The sequence below is a fragment of the Pseudorca crassidens genome, chromosome 3 (genome assembly GCF_039906515.1).
Source record: "Pseudorca crassidens isolate mPseCra1 chromosome 3, mPseCra1.hap1, whole genome shotgun sequence".
Lineage (NCBI taxonomy): Eukaryota > Metazoa > Chordata > Mammalia > Artiodactyla > Delphinidae > Pseudorca > Pseudorca crassidens.
This window is the reverse complement of record NC_090298.1, coordinates 6,920,640-6,937,750: the sequence shown is the minus strand read 5'-3', so window position 1 is coordinate 6,937,750 and position 17,111 is coordinate 6,920,640. Positions and strand designations below refer to the sequence as shown.

Genomic DNA, 17,111 nt, shown 5'->3' with positions numbered 1-17,111 from the left:
CTATGTAGTTTAATTCAAAACACACACACACACACACGTAGAAAAAAACTGGCAGGAATCTTGCAACAGAGTTGATAAAATAAATTTCTAAGTGTTAAAAAAAAAAAGGATCATGGTGGCATTCAGCGTCCCACTTCGTTGTTTAACGTCGCTTCCCAACCAGAATACTTCAAAGTATGAAACCCCGTAAAAACCATGACTTACCTTATGAGACTCACTAATACAGTGAAGATCTGCAGAAAAACCATATGCAACTGCTTTTTCACTTATTTCTTCGGCTATGGCCTTTGCCTGTCCTCTCTGTGTAGCATAGAGTAACAAAAACCTCATCACTTCAAAGCATCTGCTACAGCTGTGACAGTTACACTGACAAATAGAAAAGGGAAAAAGGGATTTCCTTTTTAATGAAGTAGTAATCATCCTGCAGGTATGAATTCTCTTAATTTAAAATAACTGCAACAATATCCACAGATAATACGAAATATACTCCTAAGTTTGTTTGTTAGCATTAATTCTAAAGGTTGAAGAGAGAGAATTCATTAAACCAAGGAGGATACAAGGTACGAAGCTCGAATTCCGCGGCACACAAATCACACTCTGGGGCCAGACTACTGGGGCTTGAATCCAGCCACGATGAATCACTCACAAGAGCAGAACTTTAGGCCAGCTTCTCAACTGACCGGTGGCTCAGCTCCCGCACCTTCAGAGCGGGGACGATGACCATAGTCACCCGACGAAAACAACGGGTGATGGAAACGGCACCGCTTATTATCATAGCTAAGGACCCGGAGCACTTCCCAGGAGCCACGCACGATCCTAGGAGCTTCAGAGAATGAGCCCCTCAGCCCCACAACGACCTCGTAGAGCCTCTACTGCACCCCGCATTTCTCGGGGGCGGCTCGCCGGCACCCGCAGGGCAAGGTCCGGCGGAGAAACAGCGGAGCATGAGCCTGCGTCCGGCCGGGTCCGCGCTCCCAACATTCCTGACCCTCCGGCGCCCCGTCCGGACGCCCTCGCCTGACCCTGCGCCCGAATGTGCCCTTGACCCCGTCTAGAAAAGTGCCGACGGAGGAAGGGCCCACAGGGACCTGCGGGACCGGCTCCGCTGTGCAAACGCCGCGGCGCCGCCGGGGACCCGCTCCCAGAGGCAGCGGGGAGGCCTCAAGGCCGAGTCCCCGGCGTAGCCCGCCCTCCGCGCGCGCCGCCCGCAACCCCGAGGGGCCGGGGTCCTGACCGACCCGCAAGCGCCCAGCCCGGCTGGGGGAGGGACGCGGAAGCCGGTGCCCTCGCCGACCCCGAGCCGGCCACCCTCAGTCCCGTGCTGGGCGGGTGCCCACATCTGGAAACTGCCGCGCCCGTGCCCTCACCTGCGGGGGTCCGGCGGGGACGCTGGGCAAAGCGCAGGTACACACGACCCCCTGCTCCCGCGCCTGCGCACACAGTCGGCGCCCGAGACCAATAGGAAGCTCGGGAAAGGAGCTGGGCCAATCACGGCGCGCCGAACGTGGGGCGGCTCCTCTCCAGGCGCAGGCGCCGAAGCGCTGGGCCCCAGTGCGGCGTGCGCGTACGGGGCTCCAAGAGGCTGCTGTGCGTTCAGGGTTTGCTGGGTCCCCCAGCGAGCCGAGTCAGGTAGGTGTCCACGCCGGGTTTGGGCTCGGTTTTTCCGGCCCGGCGTGCGTGGCCCGCGGCTTCGCTAAGGCGCCCGCGCTCCCTGGCTCGCCCCGCTCTTCGGGCGCCGCTCCCGGCGGTTTAGGGGGGCTCTCGGCCCGTGGGGTCCTTTCCCTCCAGGGAGGACGCGGTCCCCGGGGTCCCCCGTCCTTCCCGTCCCGCGCACTCGTGTTCCCAGGTTCCACAGCGGGGGTGTTCAGGTGTGGGCGCGCCACCCACCTTACCCCGTCGTTGACCAGCGTCTTTTTTTATTCTACTGACATTTCTTTCTTCCCATCTGCCAAGCTAGACCTTCTTGTTCCTCAGTCCTGGAACAAGATCCTAACTGAGGGGAAACCAACACCTCAAGGCCCTTTAAGCGCTTTTTTCACCCTTGCTTTGACCCATCCGAATTAATGGCCACTTTACCCGCTGCCTCTTTTGGGGAAGTTGAACGAAACGCAATTCCTCCCATCAACCAACACATAGGAGGCGTACTTAGGATCCAGACTACCTGAGTTGAAGCCTAGCTCTGCCCCTTAATAGCTGTGTAAACTGGACCACGTGACATCTTTGTACTTCAGTTCCCTCGTTTCTAAAATGACATCGAAGTATTTAATTCGTTGTGTTGTTGGGAGAATTAAGTACAGCATTGCCTGGCAAATGAGAGCGATTATTATGAGATCCAGCCGCTGTTCTAAGCTCTAGGGTGCAGAGACGCTGCTCTTCTGGTACTTCTGTTTGAGTGGGAAATGTTGAGTGGGAATCATTCGTTTTGGGGTACTCATCCTTAGTTCCATAAGCATTGATGTTGAATAAACTGTGTTCTAGTATATTTGACCGTGTTATTTTTATTCTTTTAACATAGTTATAAATCAAGAGGAGTTGAGAGTCTGGTGGCATGGCTTTAATTACCTTGCGGAGGAACCTTTGTCATTTATCTGATTTTCGGATACATGGAACTCTGGCTGGTCTGAAAACTCAACGTGTAAATTGTGTTCACAAGACAGTCAAGGAGCATCTGTGTCCATGGTTCTGGTCACTGCAACTTGAGCCTGTTAGGGTCAGGTTCCATCATGCCCATTCTAAAAAGTTCCATTCAGAAAACGGAAATGACCTTCATCCAGTTGGCGAGCCAGTGTTCTCTCAAGCACACGCTTGGGACAGGTCTGAACACAGTGTTAAAAATGTGGATGAACAGATATTTTACAGGAGACTGAACAGCTTCACTTCATCGGAACAGGTCTTACATTATATAAGCACACTGCAGACTTTGCCTGATACTATGGCAGCAGGAGCCTTACGTCGGATTTGTGAAATGGAAAAAAAAGATGATGATCAAAGGTTGCCAAAAGAAATACTGGAGAATAGCGCCTTTCAAGCTTTGTGTAATCAGTTTGCACAGGACCCCTCAAATCTGTCAAACACGGGTTTGGTGACTGCTTTGCAAGCCCTGACCCTATATGTGGGTCCCCAAAGTCGCCTGCTGCTAAGCCTCCTGGCAGAGTGCCAGCATCGTCTCGAAATGGGTAGCCTGGACATTCACAGTCTTTGTATCCTGGGGGAATGTCTGATTAAACTGCAAGGTCCAGGTTGTTCGACACTAGACCTGATTATATATCAACTGCAAGGTGAAAATTTGGAAGAATTTACCCCCGAGGATATTGTGACCCTTTACAGAATACTGCAGGCATGTCCTGAAAAAGTTGACCAACACCAGACGTTTTTACATAAGATAAATAACTTTTCTCTGTCAGTAGTTCCCAACCTGAGTCCTAAGTTGCTGAGCCAAATGCTCACCGCCCTGGTGGTCCTTGATCAAACTCAGGCACTTACGCTGGTTATAAAATTGGGTAAATATGTTGTGAGGCATATCCCCCATTTCACTAATGAAGAGCTCAAAGAAGTCTTAGAGGCATTCATCTACTTTGGGTACAATGACAGATTTTTTACAGAAGCCCTAGAGCAACATGTCGCTTCCCTCTGTCTCACTCTGGATCCCGAGGTTGTCAGCAAAGTCATGGAGTATTGCAGTAGAAAGCTGATTTTTTCAAAACCCATCCTCAATGCAGTGGCAGAAACTTTTGTTTGTCAGTCAGAAAAATTTTCACCTAATCAAACTGCTGAGTTAATTGAACCATTTGGAAAACTCAATTATTTGCCACCAAATGCCTCTGCTTTATTTAGGAAGCTAGAAAACATACTGTTAACTCGTTTCAATTATTTTCCACCCAAAACACTATTGAAACTTCTCCATTCATGTTCACTTATTGAATGCCATCCAGTCAACTTTATGGCCAAAATATTCAGCCCGTATTTTCTTCAGCAGCTGCAAGGTGAGTTGGTTATTACTTCTGAAAGTCGAAAACTTAGCGTTTGAACTTGTGATGTTTTCAAGTCACATATGTACCTTTTTTATTGAGCAGTGCTTTCTTTGCCTTTATTTTTTCTTCCATAACGATCTCACGAAGAAATCTGAAGCTGCAGATGCTAATATAAACACAGAATTAAAGAATGCTAGAACATTGCATGGAGAGAGAAAACAGTTTCGGGTAAACAGACTCTGCTGCCCTAGCTGAGAAACTGAGTCTTCTTGCAGGGATCTGGTGATGGCTGTGGCAGTGTCACAATTACATGTTAGCGTCTTTGATGAGAACAACTGTATCACTCCTTTTTTTTTGAGAAGATGTTCATCTTAATTCAAAGCCACCCAAATATGCCGGAATCTAGATCTCCATAGGTAAAGGAAATTCCTACAAATTCTACTAACATACATTTGTCACTTTTAATTATATTCTCTAGTTAGGATCATGCGTTCTTGGAAGCCAAAATGAGATTTCATTGAGATGGGAGGCAAGAAGGTATAATTAATTCTAACAAGTTCTTTTCCTAGTGTCATTTAAAAGTACCTTACTGGAGTGAATTAATTAATGTGCATTCTGGATATTCTTTTCTCTTATTACACACACCAAAGTTCAAGCTTAACTATGACTGGGATGCTTTTTATTTCAGGTGAAGAGTCCTATTTGGACAGACTGAGCCTAGCACAACTGACCCAACTTTTCTTAACCGCGATTCTAGAATGCCCGTTCTATAAGGTAAAAGCATGAGCTGCATTGCTTTATTTCCCTACAGGGATGGTATTCTCTTGCCTCCTCCTTCCTCTCCAACACCTCCCCCGCTCCCGAATCTTTTAAGTTCCTTCTCTTTTGAGCTGTCTCAGTAACCTCATTAGAAAGCAGAATTTTCATTTACTTGGAGTAGTTGCCACCAGATAGCCTTTTCTCTAATAAATTGACCCTATTCCTGTGTTCTTGTCCTTGAAAGACCCACTTCCTACGGTGTAAGATTCTTAGAAGGTTTTATCAAGTATGGCAGGCTTATGAGTCTTAGTGCTCTTAGACTTTCTCTAGGGATTTTAAAGGGTTTTAGCATTCCCCATGGCTGTTGGATATAGAGGTGTGAATTTATGCACTGAACAGATCCTGAACCATTACTGAGTATGTTCTTAAACCAAGCAGAAGTTTCACTCTGACGTGATAGAATTCAGTTTACATGGAGTTCGAGCTTTGTATAAAGCTTTCTAAGGATTCATTCTCCTAACTTAATCAGGCACGTTGTTTAGGATCAGAAATGGTACCTCCAGCTTGCTCATTCCTGCCTGTTCTCCGTACTTGACCGAACCATGTTTATGAGTAGCTCATAAACACCATCTAGTTTCTCTCTTTTCATGGAATGGGACTATTCAAACTACAATTTGCTTTTATTCCCAGTATATCATGGACATTCTTCGGGGGTAACAGGTAAAGATCAAATGTATACCTTTAAAGAATGGTCTGATATTTCACGGTATTTATTCTACTGTCCCACCATTGATGGATTTTCAGGCTTTTTCAAACGCTTGTCTTGATCAGCCATGCTGTCATAAACATACTTACATATCCTGTCATACTGGAACCTTTTTGTTGTTTGAATCTAAAGACTAGATTCCTGAATGTGGGATTACTGGATTAATTTTCAATAGACTGACATTTTCTTTTTCCCGTATAGTTGTAGATGCCATATTTCACCAGCAGTGAATGAAGGTGACCATGTGTCCCCATTTGCGTTGCGGTGTGTTCTTAGTCCCTTTAATTTTGTCATTTGACTCAGTGAAATGTCAAGTCACATGCTTCAGTTGCACTTTAACGAGTGATAATGAAGTTGAGCATATTTTCACGTTTACTGGTCACTTACATTTGCTACGAATTGCCTTGTTACACCTTAATTTCTGTTTGTATAGGGTTGTTTGTCTTTCTCTTTTGTATTTGTTTTTTGTCCTAGAACACATTGTGAAACATATTAACTGTTAAGTACATTGTACACATTTCTTCCTGGTTTGTGGTTTAAAATTTTTTTAGTTTTAATTTAATATTGTTTATGATGCCTTTTTGCTATACAGAAATTTTTAAGTTTTCTGTAGTCAAATTATTCATTTTTTATGGCTGCTGCGTATTGTTTTATGACTCCTAAGGTAATATAAATATTTTACTAAATTTAAAAAATATTGTTTTCCATACTATATTTAGATCTTTAATCTACTTGAAATAGATTATAGTCTGTAATGTGGGGCAGAACTCTTAGTCCTTTTCCAGATGGATAACCAACTGCTAGCACCATTATTACATAGCTGTCCTTTTCTTTCTAAATTGAAATGTCAGCTTTATCCCAATTTCCACTATTAAAAACTTCAGCTGTGTTTCCTCAAGGCCCTTAAAGCAATTCTGAGAGTTCCAAAGATGTTTCTTGAGCTTTCTTTCCTTCTTTCTTTCTTTCTATCTATCTTTCTTTCTTTCAGTGACCATTGGCTACATTTAAACACATTTAAAAGATATTTTGGACTATTGGGCTTGAACTATAACAAGAATATTTGGCGTTGTCATTTTGAGAAAGTTATTTGTCCTAAGTCCTGGAGAAGCATCATGCCTATAAAGTAATATTGGATCAGACTTTTATACTCAGGCAACCTTCATTTTATTCTCTGATTTTGTATCTTATTTTTCTTTCTCATGTTTGCACATACATTTTTAGGGTCCAAAACTTCTTCCTAAATATCAAGTGAAATCATTTCTTACTCCATGCTCTTCCCTGGAGACCCCCATGGATTTTCAGCTATATAAATCTGTGATGATTGGACTGATTGACCTTTTAGGAGCAAGATTGTATTTTGCTTCAAAAGTGTTAACACCCTATTGTTACACGATAGGTAAGTAGTAGGGAGTTTTGTTGTTGTTAACTAAACCTCAGTGTGCTGTCCTCTGCTGGAACACGTGGGGCTTAGTAGCCACCAAAGGTCTGGAAGCAAAATGAAGTTGGCCCTTCCCTGAAGGCAAATTGGAACAGGGGTGGACGGTAGGGCTGAAGAGTCAGGACTCCATGTTAGCCACATAGTAGCTGAATGCCTTTGGGCATCCTTTTGGGGCATTCATTTGCTTGTTCTCATCTGCAAGATGAGAGTAAGAGGAGTAGTAACCTCAAAGACTTGTTTAAGGACAAAATTAGGTAACTCAGACTAATACCTGGGAGACAGTAAGTGCTCAGTAATTGTTAGCTGCTCTCATCCTCCTGGCCAGTGCTGTCCAATGTAATAGCCACACATACCAGTAGCTACTTAAATTTAAATTAATTCCAATTTTGAAAATTCACAGTTCAGGTCCCCAGTTGCACTAGCTGCACTTGAAGTGCTCAGTAGCAGGTATAAGCGTCTGCATCATCGCAGACAGCGCTGACTACAAAGTCCTTCTCCTTTCAAATTGATGAGTAAAGGACAGTGAGCTCAGTGTTTCTAGGCTTCAGGTGGTCACATCTCACTCCCCTCCTTTATGGGCTCCTTTGACAAGGAAGGAAGGGGGAGCCTGCCGGCGCCCAGGGCCCACGAGTTGGGCTGCCGGCTGCTTCACCTTCCCTGGGCACTGGAGCTCCAGGGATGCAAGGTGCCAGTTGCGCAGGTGTCTGACTTTAATCAAAGGATTTTCTTCACTATTCCCACCAGTTGTTATAAGGAGAGTAAAAGTGTGTGTGATTCACATCATGCCCCAGATACCTTGAGGGCCCCCTCCTTGTTTTAGTGCAGTGAAGGCCCTCTTAGTTTAAAGCTGACTTGGTTGGGCAAAGCTCTGATTAAATTAAAATTCTCACCATTGTCTGGTGTGGTCATTACTTTGCAGCCTTCTGCCCAGTTGATAAATGCAGTATGGAAGAAATCAAAACAACAAGGAGAAAAGGAAGCTAGTGTTTGTGAGGGTATCACACGAAGAATTTTTCCTTTCTTCTCTTACCAGATGTTGAAATTAAATTGGATGAAGATGGATTTGTATTACCATTTACAGTTGATGAAGATATACATAAAAGGTAAAGAAAACTGTTGTGGTTTATATGTTATAAGACTTGTTGAGGTTAATACACAGGGATTGTTTTCTTAAGAAAGTGAAAAAAGACATGCTTCTGAAAATTAAAACACTATGGCATACCAGTTTTGGAAATTCCATGTAATATCTTGTGAACCTTAATTTAATTAAGTTGAGTGCTTTTTCAACAGATTAATGGATAACAGTCATGATTCATTTGAAAATAGTATTGCCACGAAGGAATAGCCAAATCCCAAATAAACTCTTGCAGCTAAAACCATATAAATACTTCGGATTGTTTTAAAAATTAAGTTTCCCTCTCCTCTTTGGTTTTTTAGGGTAGCACTGTGCATTGATGGTCCAAAAAGATTTTGTTTGAATAGCAAACACTTACTGGGAAAGGAAGCTACTAAACAAAGACATCTGTACTTACTTGGTTATCAAGTTGTCCAGGTATGGTTTTGCCTTTTTTTTTTTTCCTAAAAGCCATTTCTAGTTCAGATTTGCTTTTTCCAGGATACTAAGTAGTATGCCAGCCCAGTGGACCAAGCCTCTTAAGTCTGGTTTAAATGCCAGCTTTGTTCATTAGGCTTAAGTCTCTTGATTTGTAATTTGAAATCACGAATTTCAAATTTTCTCTTTTCCAAAAGTGAGACATACCTAAATTCTGTATGAGCTGTGCTTTACTTTGCTTTTAGAATTACTAAATTATTGGAATATCTGTTTTAATTTCCCTTTGATTTAATGACGAGAATGTACAAGATGACCCATTAAAAGCAGGATCTTCATTGGTTTTTAATGTTTAAGACTCTTATTTGTATTTACATCGTAGATCACTTAGCAAGGTCTTAGGTGATGAGTCGTGATGAATGTCCACGGAGCTTTCCATTCTCTAAGCTGTCTACCAATCTCCTCTCTGCTTTCCTGTCTGGTTACTTTTTTCCTTTCCGTCTTGTACATACCCAGATTAATTTTCCTGAAGTGAATCGTGCCAGTGTGTGCCTAGAAACCTTCATTGTTTCTTTACTGCTTATGGGATAAAGACTACATCTACATCTCAACATTCTAGACCCTTCGAGGTCTGCCCGCAGCCAGGCCCTCTGCTCCCAGCTCAGTGGTCTCTTCTGCCTGGCCTTTCTCCCTTGCCGATGCGAGTCAGGTGGTCCTCACCTCTCTGAGTGTCTAAATTCTGGCTGTTCATCAACTCCCAGCTCAGGTTGACCTTTCACCCCAATCTGAAGTGTCGACTCCCTCTCAGCACTAGAGCACCAATTTGTTTTGCATGTTCTGCTTAGTATTACTGCCTACTTTTTGTATATTTTAAGTTAGCACCTAACTTGTAAGTTCCTTGAGGGAAGGGATTATGTCTGATTCTTATTTAGACATTCTACCTGTTGTTGAGCCTCTGCTACCTGGCAGCACCGTCACAGGCACCGCTGGGATCTCTGCCTGCTGGGAGCCTACATGCTGCTGTGGGGAGGGTGTGGTAGGCGGAAAAGGTAACCAAACCCAAGGTAATTTCAGATTATGAAGGATGAGGATGTATTTATTTTCCTCTCTTTACAGATTCCCTATTACGAGATTGAGATGCTAAAATCAAGACTTGAATTAGTGGAATATTTACAAAGAAAACTATTTTCTCAAAACTCTGGTGGTCACTGGTAACAAGAATGAATACTGACTTCAGAACTCAAATAGTGAAAGAACTTGCAAATTAGCCGTTTATTTATGTACTTTGGTGATCTGAAAGGGGTCTCTAGTTTCCTTATACTATGTATATGCTTATCAGTAGCAAATTTAAAATTAATTTTAACCTTCATTTAATACTGGTATCAGATACTTTTATACATCAAACAGAATTGATCAAGTACAATAAAGGAATGTAATGAGTAAGTGTCATAATTTTAAGTCTTGTGTGTTGTGACAGTTATTGCTAACTGAAAATATATTCTTGAGAGACCTTTGTTTCTTCTTCTAACAAATATAAGGAAGAAATTTTATCTGCCGGTTTTTTCTTTTGTATTTTGTTAGAGGAAGTAATATATGGTAAGGAAAAGGAGCAGTGAAAAATAGACTAGTACTTTGGATGTAAACATTTATAACTGTAGACTTATGCAAAAATAACCCTTTAATTAATAATATTTTGTATCGGTATAGGAGCTTTATATATATATATATATATGTATATATATATATATATATACACATACACATACACGTATATATTATAATTTTTTAAATAAAGGAATAAAGATGTAAAAAAAGCAACTTAAGTAGGGTTTTGGGGGGGGTGTTTGGAGGGATAAACTTCTAAATTTTAAATTAAGCATGGATTAAAATTCTTTAGTTCATTGCAGATGCTTCATTGTCCCATTACAGTCAAGTTAAAGTTTGCGGATAAAAGGGTTCTGCACCCAACTACAGTGTATGCATTGGCCAAGGGGGTGGGGTGTGGGTGTCCCACACAGCACTCAGCAGTGCTCTAACACCAGCTGGGGGTCCGCAATTCAGCTCCATTCTGACACCATCTACCTGGAGGCAGCACCAGCTCCCACACGTTGAGGGCTCAGTCCCACAAGTCTGCCCGCTTCCCACCACCCCCCTTTCAGATGCCAGTCACAAGTCCAGGTTGTCACATGACCTGTGCTTCTGACCAACCGGCTATAGATTGGGGGGTCCAGGGACCCCCTCCTTGGGCTCCATTAATTTGTTAGAGCAGCTCATGGAACTCAGAGAAACATTTTACCTACCAGATTACTAGTTTATTACAAAAGGACATAACTCAGGAAAGCCAGATGAAAGACACTCTTAGGGGCAGGTATGGGGAAGGGTGTGGGGTTTCCTTGCCCTCTCCAGGCAGCACTCTCCCCTAAACTCCACCTGTTCACCAACCTGGAAGCTCTGAATCTGGTTCTTTTGGGTTTTTATGGAGACTTGATTACATAGACTTAAATAGCCACACAAAGAGGTAAGAGCAGTCTGTTACAAATGCTATGAAAAAAACAGTATAGCCTAAAACCTTCCTCCGCCTTTTCCATTTATCTAAATCCTTCTCCATCGGGACTTTTGTTCCTGGTTGCCCTAATTGGAATGAGATGCTCCTTCTTCTGCACTTTCAGTTACACCCTCTCCTGAGCCTTTGTCTCATTTAGCTCTCCCTTACCCTCTTCATTCATTCATTCATTCATTCAACATTTATTAAAGAGCTGTGATCATGCCGGGTACCCACTGACTGTTAGAGCTGCAGAGGGAAGCAGAAAAGAGCTCCTGCCTGGAGGGGCTATGGGTGATTATAGTGATGAGCCAGCTGGCAGTCCTGATGCATGAGCAGGACCCTGGAAGGCAGAAGACGTCAGGCCAGCCTGGGGTGCAGGAGGAGGCTTCTTGGAGTGATCTGTGAGCTGAATTCAAAGAAAGGGAGGCAGGTCTCTGGTGGGAGAGCATTTCAGGCATCGCCATGGCCAGAGCACCCAGCACAAAGCAGACGGTCGCCAAGGAGAGTGAGGCCAGAACTGACTTTGTTTTAAAGCAAATTTTAATCCTGAAAATGCGCGTGGATATGCTATGAAAATAGTTTAGGCTAATAAACAGATACAAGAGTGCTGATTTCACCAATTGGAGTAAATTTGGCAAGCTCCGTAAGATTATAAAGCCATATGTCCTTATAAACTGAATCCTCAGGCCACTAATATTTTAATGTCTACCTATGTAAGTAAATATGACGTGAATTTCCTTGTTGAAATTACATGTACAGTATGATAACTCCTGGTACCATATATTGATAATGTTTTTAAATAAGACATACTCTTGATGTTGTTTTTTAAAAGTAAAAGCAAAGCAAGGAAAAAAAAGTAAAGCAAAGAAAGAAAAATAGGTGAAAAAAATTTAACTTGCGAGCATAACCCCTGAAGCAACAGTGATCATCTTCAGACCAGCCGCGAGAGGGCAGCAAAGGTGAGGACATCTATTGGGCTTCAGCAGCGGAATCGAGATGATCCCTGGTCCCAGGAGGAGAGAGTGTATCCTGCGCGCCTGTTGGCGGGGGGAAGGGAGGGGGGCGGCAGGCTGGAGCTGTGGAATGGTGCGGTGACAGTTCTGCCTGAACAAAACAGGCAATTTTCCATACCTTGACCTAAAGAAGGAATGCTGTTTGGCTGAACCAAGCCTAGACAGGGAGGGTAGATGGTATCTTGGGATGAAGAGATGCGGGCTGGTTCTTTGACCAGGATTCTACCTGCTGACTCTGTACACCTGGGTGCATTTGGAGACTTGGTAAATATTCATTAGGGAGAAGAAAGAATAGGAAGGAGCAGAACTGAGCATATTTGATAGAATTCTGGGGGGTAAAAAGTCAGTTCCCTCTAAAAAAGCTGGACCCTTCCCTGAATTCAGGGAGGGGGTCTTGGCACCATGGTGGTGAATAAGCCTCCAAAAGCTGAAATTTCCCCAAACTGGAAATATATCCAGACCCACCTGGAATCTAAATACATAGTGTCGGATTGTTACCAAACCAAACTTGGGTCTGCCCACCCACGTGCAGCAAAGCCAATCTCCTGACACGGGGCTGTGGTGAAGGAAAGTGCAGCATCTATGGCAGGCACCAGGCAAGGAGTCCAGGCAGCTGGTGCTCAGAAAGCCTGAACCCCCCGATGGGCGTCAGCAAAGCATTTTTAAAGGCCAAGTGAGGGAGGGGGTGTCCCAGGATCTGTGATCAGCTAGTGCACAATTCTCTGATTGGTTGATGGTGAGGTAACAGGGTGGTGTGTCAGGGGTTAATGTTGTCAGTCCTCAGGTGCCAGTTAGGTCTGGGGGCCACTTCTCATGGTCATCAGGTAGTTAATTTCTTCCATTTAGTGGTGGTTTTAGCATCTGTAAAACAACTCAGGAAATGTGCATCAGATACCATTATCTATTATCTGGGTACTTCAGAGAGGAACTGCAGCAGAGGACATGGGGGAGGGGACTGTCCCTGAAAGGCCTCTTAGGGTCCTGCTCCATTTCAGGATCATGAAATAAGTCGTGCCTTGTCAGCTGTATGGCCAGTACCTGGAAAACAGTAAGTGCTCAGCAAGCCATGAGGGCTCTTGTTGTCATTGGTACAAGAGTTACGTTGCACAAAAAAAAAAAAAAAAAGAGTTACGTTGCAGTCAGACTTCATTGTTACAGCTCGCGGAGAGGGGCCCATCAGGGATGCTCTATAAGGAGGAGCACCATTGCCTGGACGGTTAAGACTCCTGGGGCAGCAGCTTGAACCAGCGGCCACTCCTTTTGCTAATTAGCATCACAGACACCCTGCTGAGAAACCTCATTCTGTAAAACCTTTACTGTAATAAGAATGGAACACACCTCTATTGCCTGCAGGATCTGAGCCTCCTGGGTCATTCTGGTGCAGAGAAGCAGCCTTGATTTCCAAGACGATGCAGAGCTTCAGATAGAGGGTTTGGGACACAAACGCCCTTACCTTTTTCTTATCTTTGAGCATCCTGGGTCGTCTTCTCAGGCCAGGCCTCATGTTAGTTCTCTTATACACAAGCTTGCTCTCTGCATCTCCAACCCTGCTTCGTTCAATTTCACCCAAATCCTCTACCCATCCTGTCATCCCTCTGCCTGGCTCCTCTGGTGTGCCGGCTCCCTTGCCTGTGTAGTCAATAAGCCTTACCTTTTGTTGGTGTTCTTTGGCTGTTGGCTCCATCATAAGAAATTTTGCCTTAATATACTTGAAATCCCATCTCAGAAAAAATCTAAACATCTCTGTCCCCATCTCTTCCCACAGTCTCTGGTATATAGGGCACACTATTTGTGTCTTGAACTGATATTCTGGGTTCTAATGTTTGCAATAAACAATATCTCAGTAATTCTGTAAATTTTATTATGGAAAACACTGAACACACATAAGTGTAGAAAGAATAGTATAATGAATTCACATGAGTCCCTTTATTCAGCATGGCAAAAATACCCAAATTTTCCAATTCTGTTTCATCTATTTACTCCCATATTCTTTTTTTTCTTTTCCTTTTTTATTGGAATGTTTCTTTAAAAATCCAAGCTATCATATACTTTTATCCTAAATACTTCAGTATGAATCCATAACCAAAAAACTTTTTTCTTTTTTATTTAACTATTCTGCCATTATTACAATGAACAAAACTAATAATTTTTTTTTTTTTTTTTTTGCGGTACACGGGCCTCTCACTGTTGTGGCCTCTCACATTGTGGAGCACAGGCTCCAGACGCGCAGGCTCAGTGGCCATGGCTCATGGGCCTAGCCGCTCTGCGGCATGTGGGATCTTCCCGGACCGGGGCACGAACCCATGTCCCCTGCATCGGCAGGTGGACTCTCAACCACTGCGCCACCAGGGAAGCCCAAAACTAATAATTATTACCTGTGATCATTTAATACCTGGTCTATATTCCAGGTTTTCTATACTGTCTCAGGAATATTTTTTTAATTTTTTTTATTGAAGTATAGTTGATTTACAATGTTGTGTTAATTTCTTCAGTACAGCCAAGTGACTCAGTTATATATACATTCTTTTTTATATTCTTTTCCATTATGGTTTATCCCAGGATATTGAATATAGTTCCCTATGCTATACAGTAGGACCTTGTTGTTTATCCACTCTATATGTAATAGTTTGCATCTACTAACCCCAGACTCCCCCTTGGCAACCACAAGTCTGTTCTCTACGTCTGTGAGTCTGTTCCTGTTTCATAGATGGATTCATTTGTGCAATATTTTAGATTCCACATATGTGGTATCATATGGTATATGTCTTTCTCTCAGAAATATTTTTTAACTGTTGATTTGTTTGAAGCAGGATCTGAACAAAGGCCACATACTACTTTTAGATGTTATACCCCTAAGTCTTAAGTCTCATGTCTGTAACTGCCCCCCTCCCTCACCTGGTTTCCATGTTATTAATTTATTGGAGAAGTTAGATCAATTGCCTTGTAAAATATCCCACAGTATTGATTTGACATTTTCTAACTGGTTCCTTTGCTATATTTCCTGTTAAACTAAAAGTTACATCCAGAGGCTTGCTTAGATTCAGCTTAATTTTTCAGCAAGGATGCTTCAGAGGAGATGCTGTGTATTTGTTTTACATCATACCGTAATGTCTCATTACCCTCTCAGTGATACTCATTAAGACTGATAGTGGGTTCCTGGATCACCACCAGCCTGATCCATCCACCATATAGTCCCCGTCAACCTGTCACCTAATGGCTTCAGCATCTGTTGATGACTGTTGCCTAGATTCATTATTCCAACAGGTGTTTAAAAAAAAAGGATTTCCTAACGCTATCATTCCTTTACTTTTATTATTTTTTTATCCTTTTATTTTATTCCTTTACTTGTATTCATCTATAAAGAAGAAATTTCTCCCATCAACTATTTTTGAACTCTAAAATAAGGTTTATACACAAACTTGTGGTTACCCAGGGGAAAAGGCGGGGGAGGGATAAATTGGGAGATTGGGATTGACACACGCACACTACTATATATAAAATAGATAACTAATAAGAACCTACTGTATAGCACAGGGAGCTCTACTCAATACTCTGTAATGACCTACATGGGAAAAGAATCTAAAAAAGAGTGGATATGTATATGTATAACTGATTCATTTTGCTGTACAGCAGAAACTAACACAACATCTTAACTATACTCCAATAAAAATAAAATAAGGTTTATACAGAAAAAGAAAATGAGATAAATGTGTCTTTCCTTGTATCAAGGTTTAGAATACAGAGGTGGTTATCTGGTCAGTATTTTGTTTGTTTAGGATATTTATGAATTCATGACATTTTATATACTTGATGTGCTTCAGCCCATGACAGTCATCTTTTGGATGCATAACTTGTCCTGTTTTAGATCGGTGGGATACCCTTCAGGATGGCCTCTTTGTCCTTTTGACCTTGACACATTCGATTTTGAAAATTTCTCGGCAGAAGAGGATGTCCCAGGCTCACTTGCCATTTCCTGTCTCAGCCCTGGGGTCCAGCCTCTGTAAGGAGCTCTGGTTCTGGCACATGGTCTTGCTCACTGCTACAGCCGTCGGTATCGGGGGTTTTTCATTGGGGGCATCTATAAAATCACATTCATTTTGATTTCAAAATCGACAAGGTGAACTAGCCAAAATTAAATTTGCACTTATATGTCTTGATTCATAAGTTTGATGCTTAATGTGACTCCAAGGGACTCCATCAAGTGAGTGACGCAGCCTACAGGAAAAACCTGATGACAAACATGCTTTCTAAGTCTACCAGCAGTACTCACGCCTCGTTACCAGGGAGGAGGTGTCGAGTGAGGTAAAGGCGTGTTACCCCATCACGGACCACTGCCCGTGCCCCAGAGCCTGTGGAGACGCTTTGGAGGACGGGCAGTGGCTCCCCTGTCGCAGGAGCCAGGGTCATGCAGTTACTCTCACTGTCAAACAGCACTGATGGGGGATCCGGAAAAGGTGCAGCAGGAGCACCCTTTCATACCCCTTGAGTTCATAATGAACTTTGGGTTTGCTGGGTACACAGACGGGCAGTTCTCCTAGCCGGTGACGGATATGTGTGTTTGTCCATCCACCCCTCTTAACTCTGAACCATCATAAAAGCAGAGGAGTACTTAATCCAAGGGATGTTAAACTGTTTTAAAGCCTGTGAATTAAAGTCCAAATATGTTGGGCCACTTAAATGAGTTTACAGTGACATTTACAAATAACATGATTGTAAAAGCTTTCAAACTTAAAATGGAGATATCAACCTTGTTTTAAAATTTCTGCATTTTCAACAGATTTTTTAGAAAGATGATGGCATCTTCATGTATTCATAGGTGATTTTCCCCCCTCTCTCCACCTCAGTTAACAAAGGTTTACAAGGTGGAGAGGAGGCCATCTGGACACTTTGTTCCTCGGCTGCGTCAGTGCGCTGGCTGAGAATCGCGGGCTAAAGCTTTGTGCTTTGTCCAGGCTGTGGCCCCATCTCTGAATGGTCTGAGGGCTCCAAAGGAGAAAACCACTCCCTCAGACCAGCCCCCCCCCTTTCAGATATTCCATACACCTTTCAGGAGGGGCACCCACTGCCCTG

At 43.1% G+C, this 17,111-nt stretch overlaps 2 protein-coding genes across 4 annotated transcripts in view; one reads left to right on the top strand and one right to left on the bottom strand.

Moving 5' to 3' along the window:
• The window catches only part of MTRR (5-methyltetrahydrofolate-homocysteine methyltransferase reductase), a 28,710-nt gene extending 27,254 nt beyond the window's left edge, over positions 1-1,456 (bottom strand). Inside the window, exons 1-2 of the mRNA XM_067730358.1 lie at positions 1,368-1,456; positions 205-366 (exon numbers count right to left, since the gene is read on the bottom strand). Coding sequence (XP_067586459.1) covers positions 205-330 — 126 coding nt within the window. The 5' untranslated portion in view covers positions 331-366; positions 1,368-1,456. The remainder of the gene's footprint in view (positions 1-204; positions 367-1,367) is intronic.
• Positions 1,457-1,518: 62 nt separating this feature from the next.
• On the top strand, positions 1,519-9,935 carry FASTKD3 (FAST kinase domains 3). 3 transcript variants are annotated; one of them, XM_067730356.1, is made up of 7 exons: positions 1,519-1,629; positions 2,516-3,983; positions 4,660-4,745; positions 6,718-6,892; positions 7,968-8,037; positions 8,372-8,486; positions 9,600-9,935. In XM_067730356.1, the coding sequence occupies exons 2-7, from the start codon at positions 2,549-2,551 to the stop codon at positions 9,696-9,698; spliced, it is 1,980 nt and encodes a 659-aa protein (XP_067586457.1). In that variant the 5' UTR covers positions 1,519-1,629; positions 2,516-2,548; the 3' UTR covers positions 9,699-9,935. The 3 variants fall into 3 exon arrangements, 1 of the variants encoding a protein (XP_067586457.1); XR_010941875.1 differs by lacking the exon at positions 6,718-6,892 and having other exon boundaries at positions 9,600-9,622; XR_010941874.1 differs by lacking the exon at positions 9,600-9,935 and having other exon boundaries at positions 7,854-8,037; positions 8,372-8,451.
• The last annotated feature ends 7,176 nt before the right edge of the window (positions 9,936-17,111 follow it).

What these genes read in the sequence shown, in the direction of transcription:
- FASTKD3 (XM_067730356.1), top strand. Translation starts at nt 2,549, where the DNA reads ATGGCTTTAATTACCTTGCGGAGGAACCTTTGTCATTTATCTGATTTT. An exon ending in GATGAAGATATACATAAAAG is followed by an intron (nt 8,038 to 8,371) that starts GTAAAGAAAACT and finishes TTGGTTTTTTAG; the next exon opens with GGTAGCACTGTGCATTGATG. An exon ending in TTGGTTATCAAGTTGTCCAG is followed by an intron (nt 8,487 to 9,599) that starts GTATGGTTTTGC and finishes CTCTCTTTACAG; the next exon opens with ATTCCCTATTACGAGATTGA.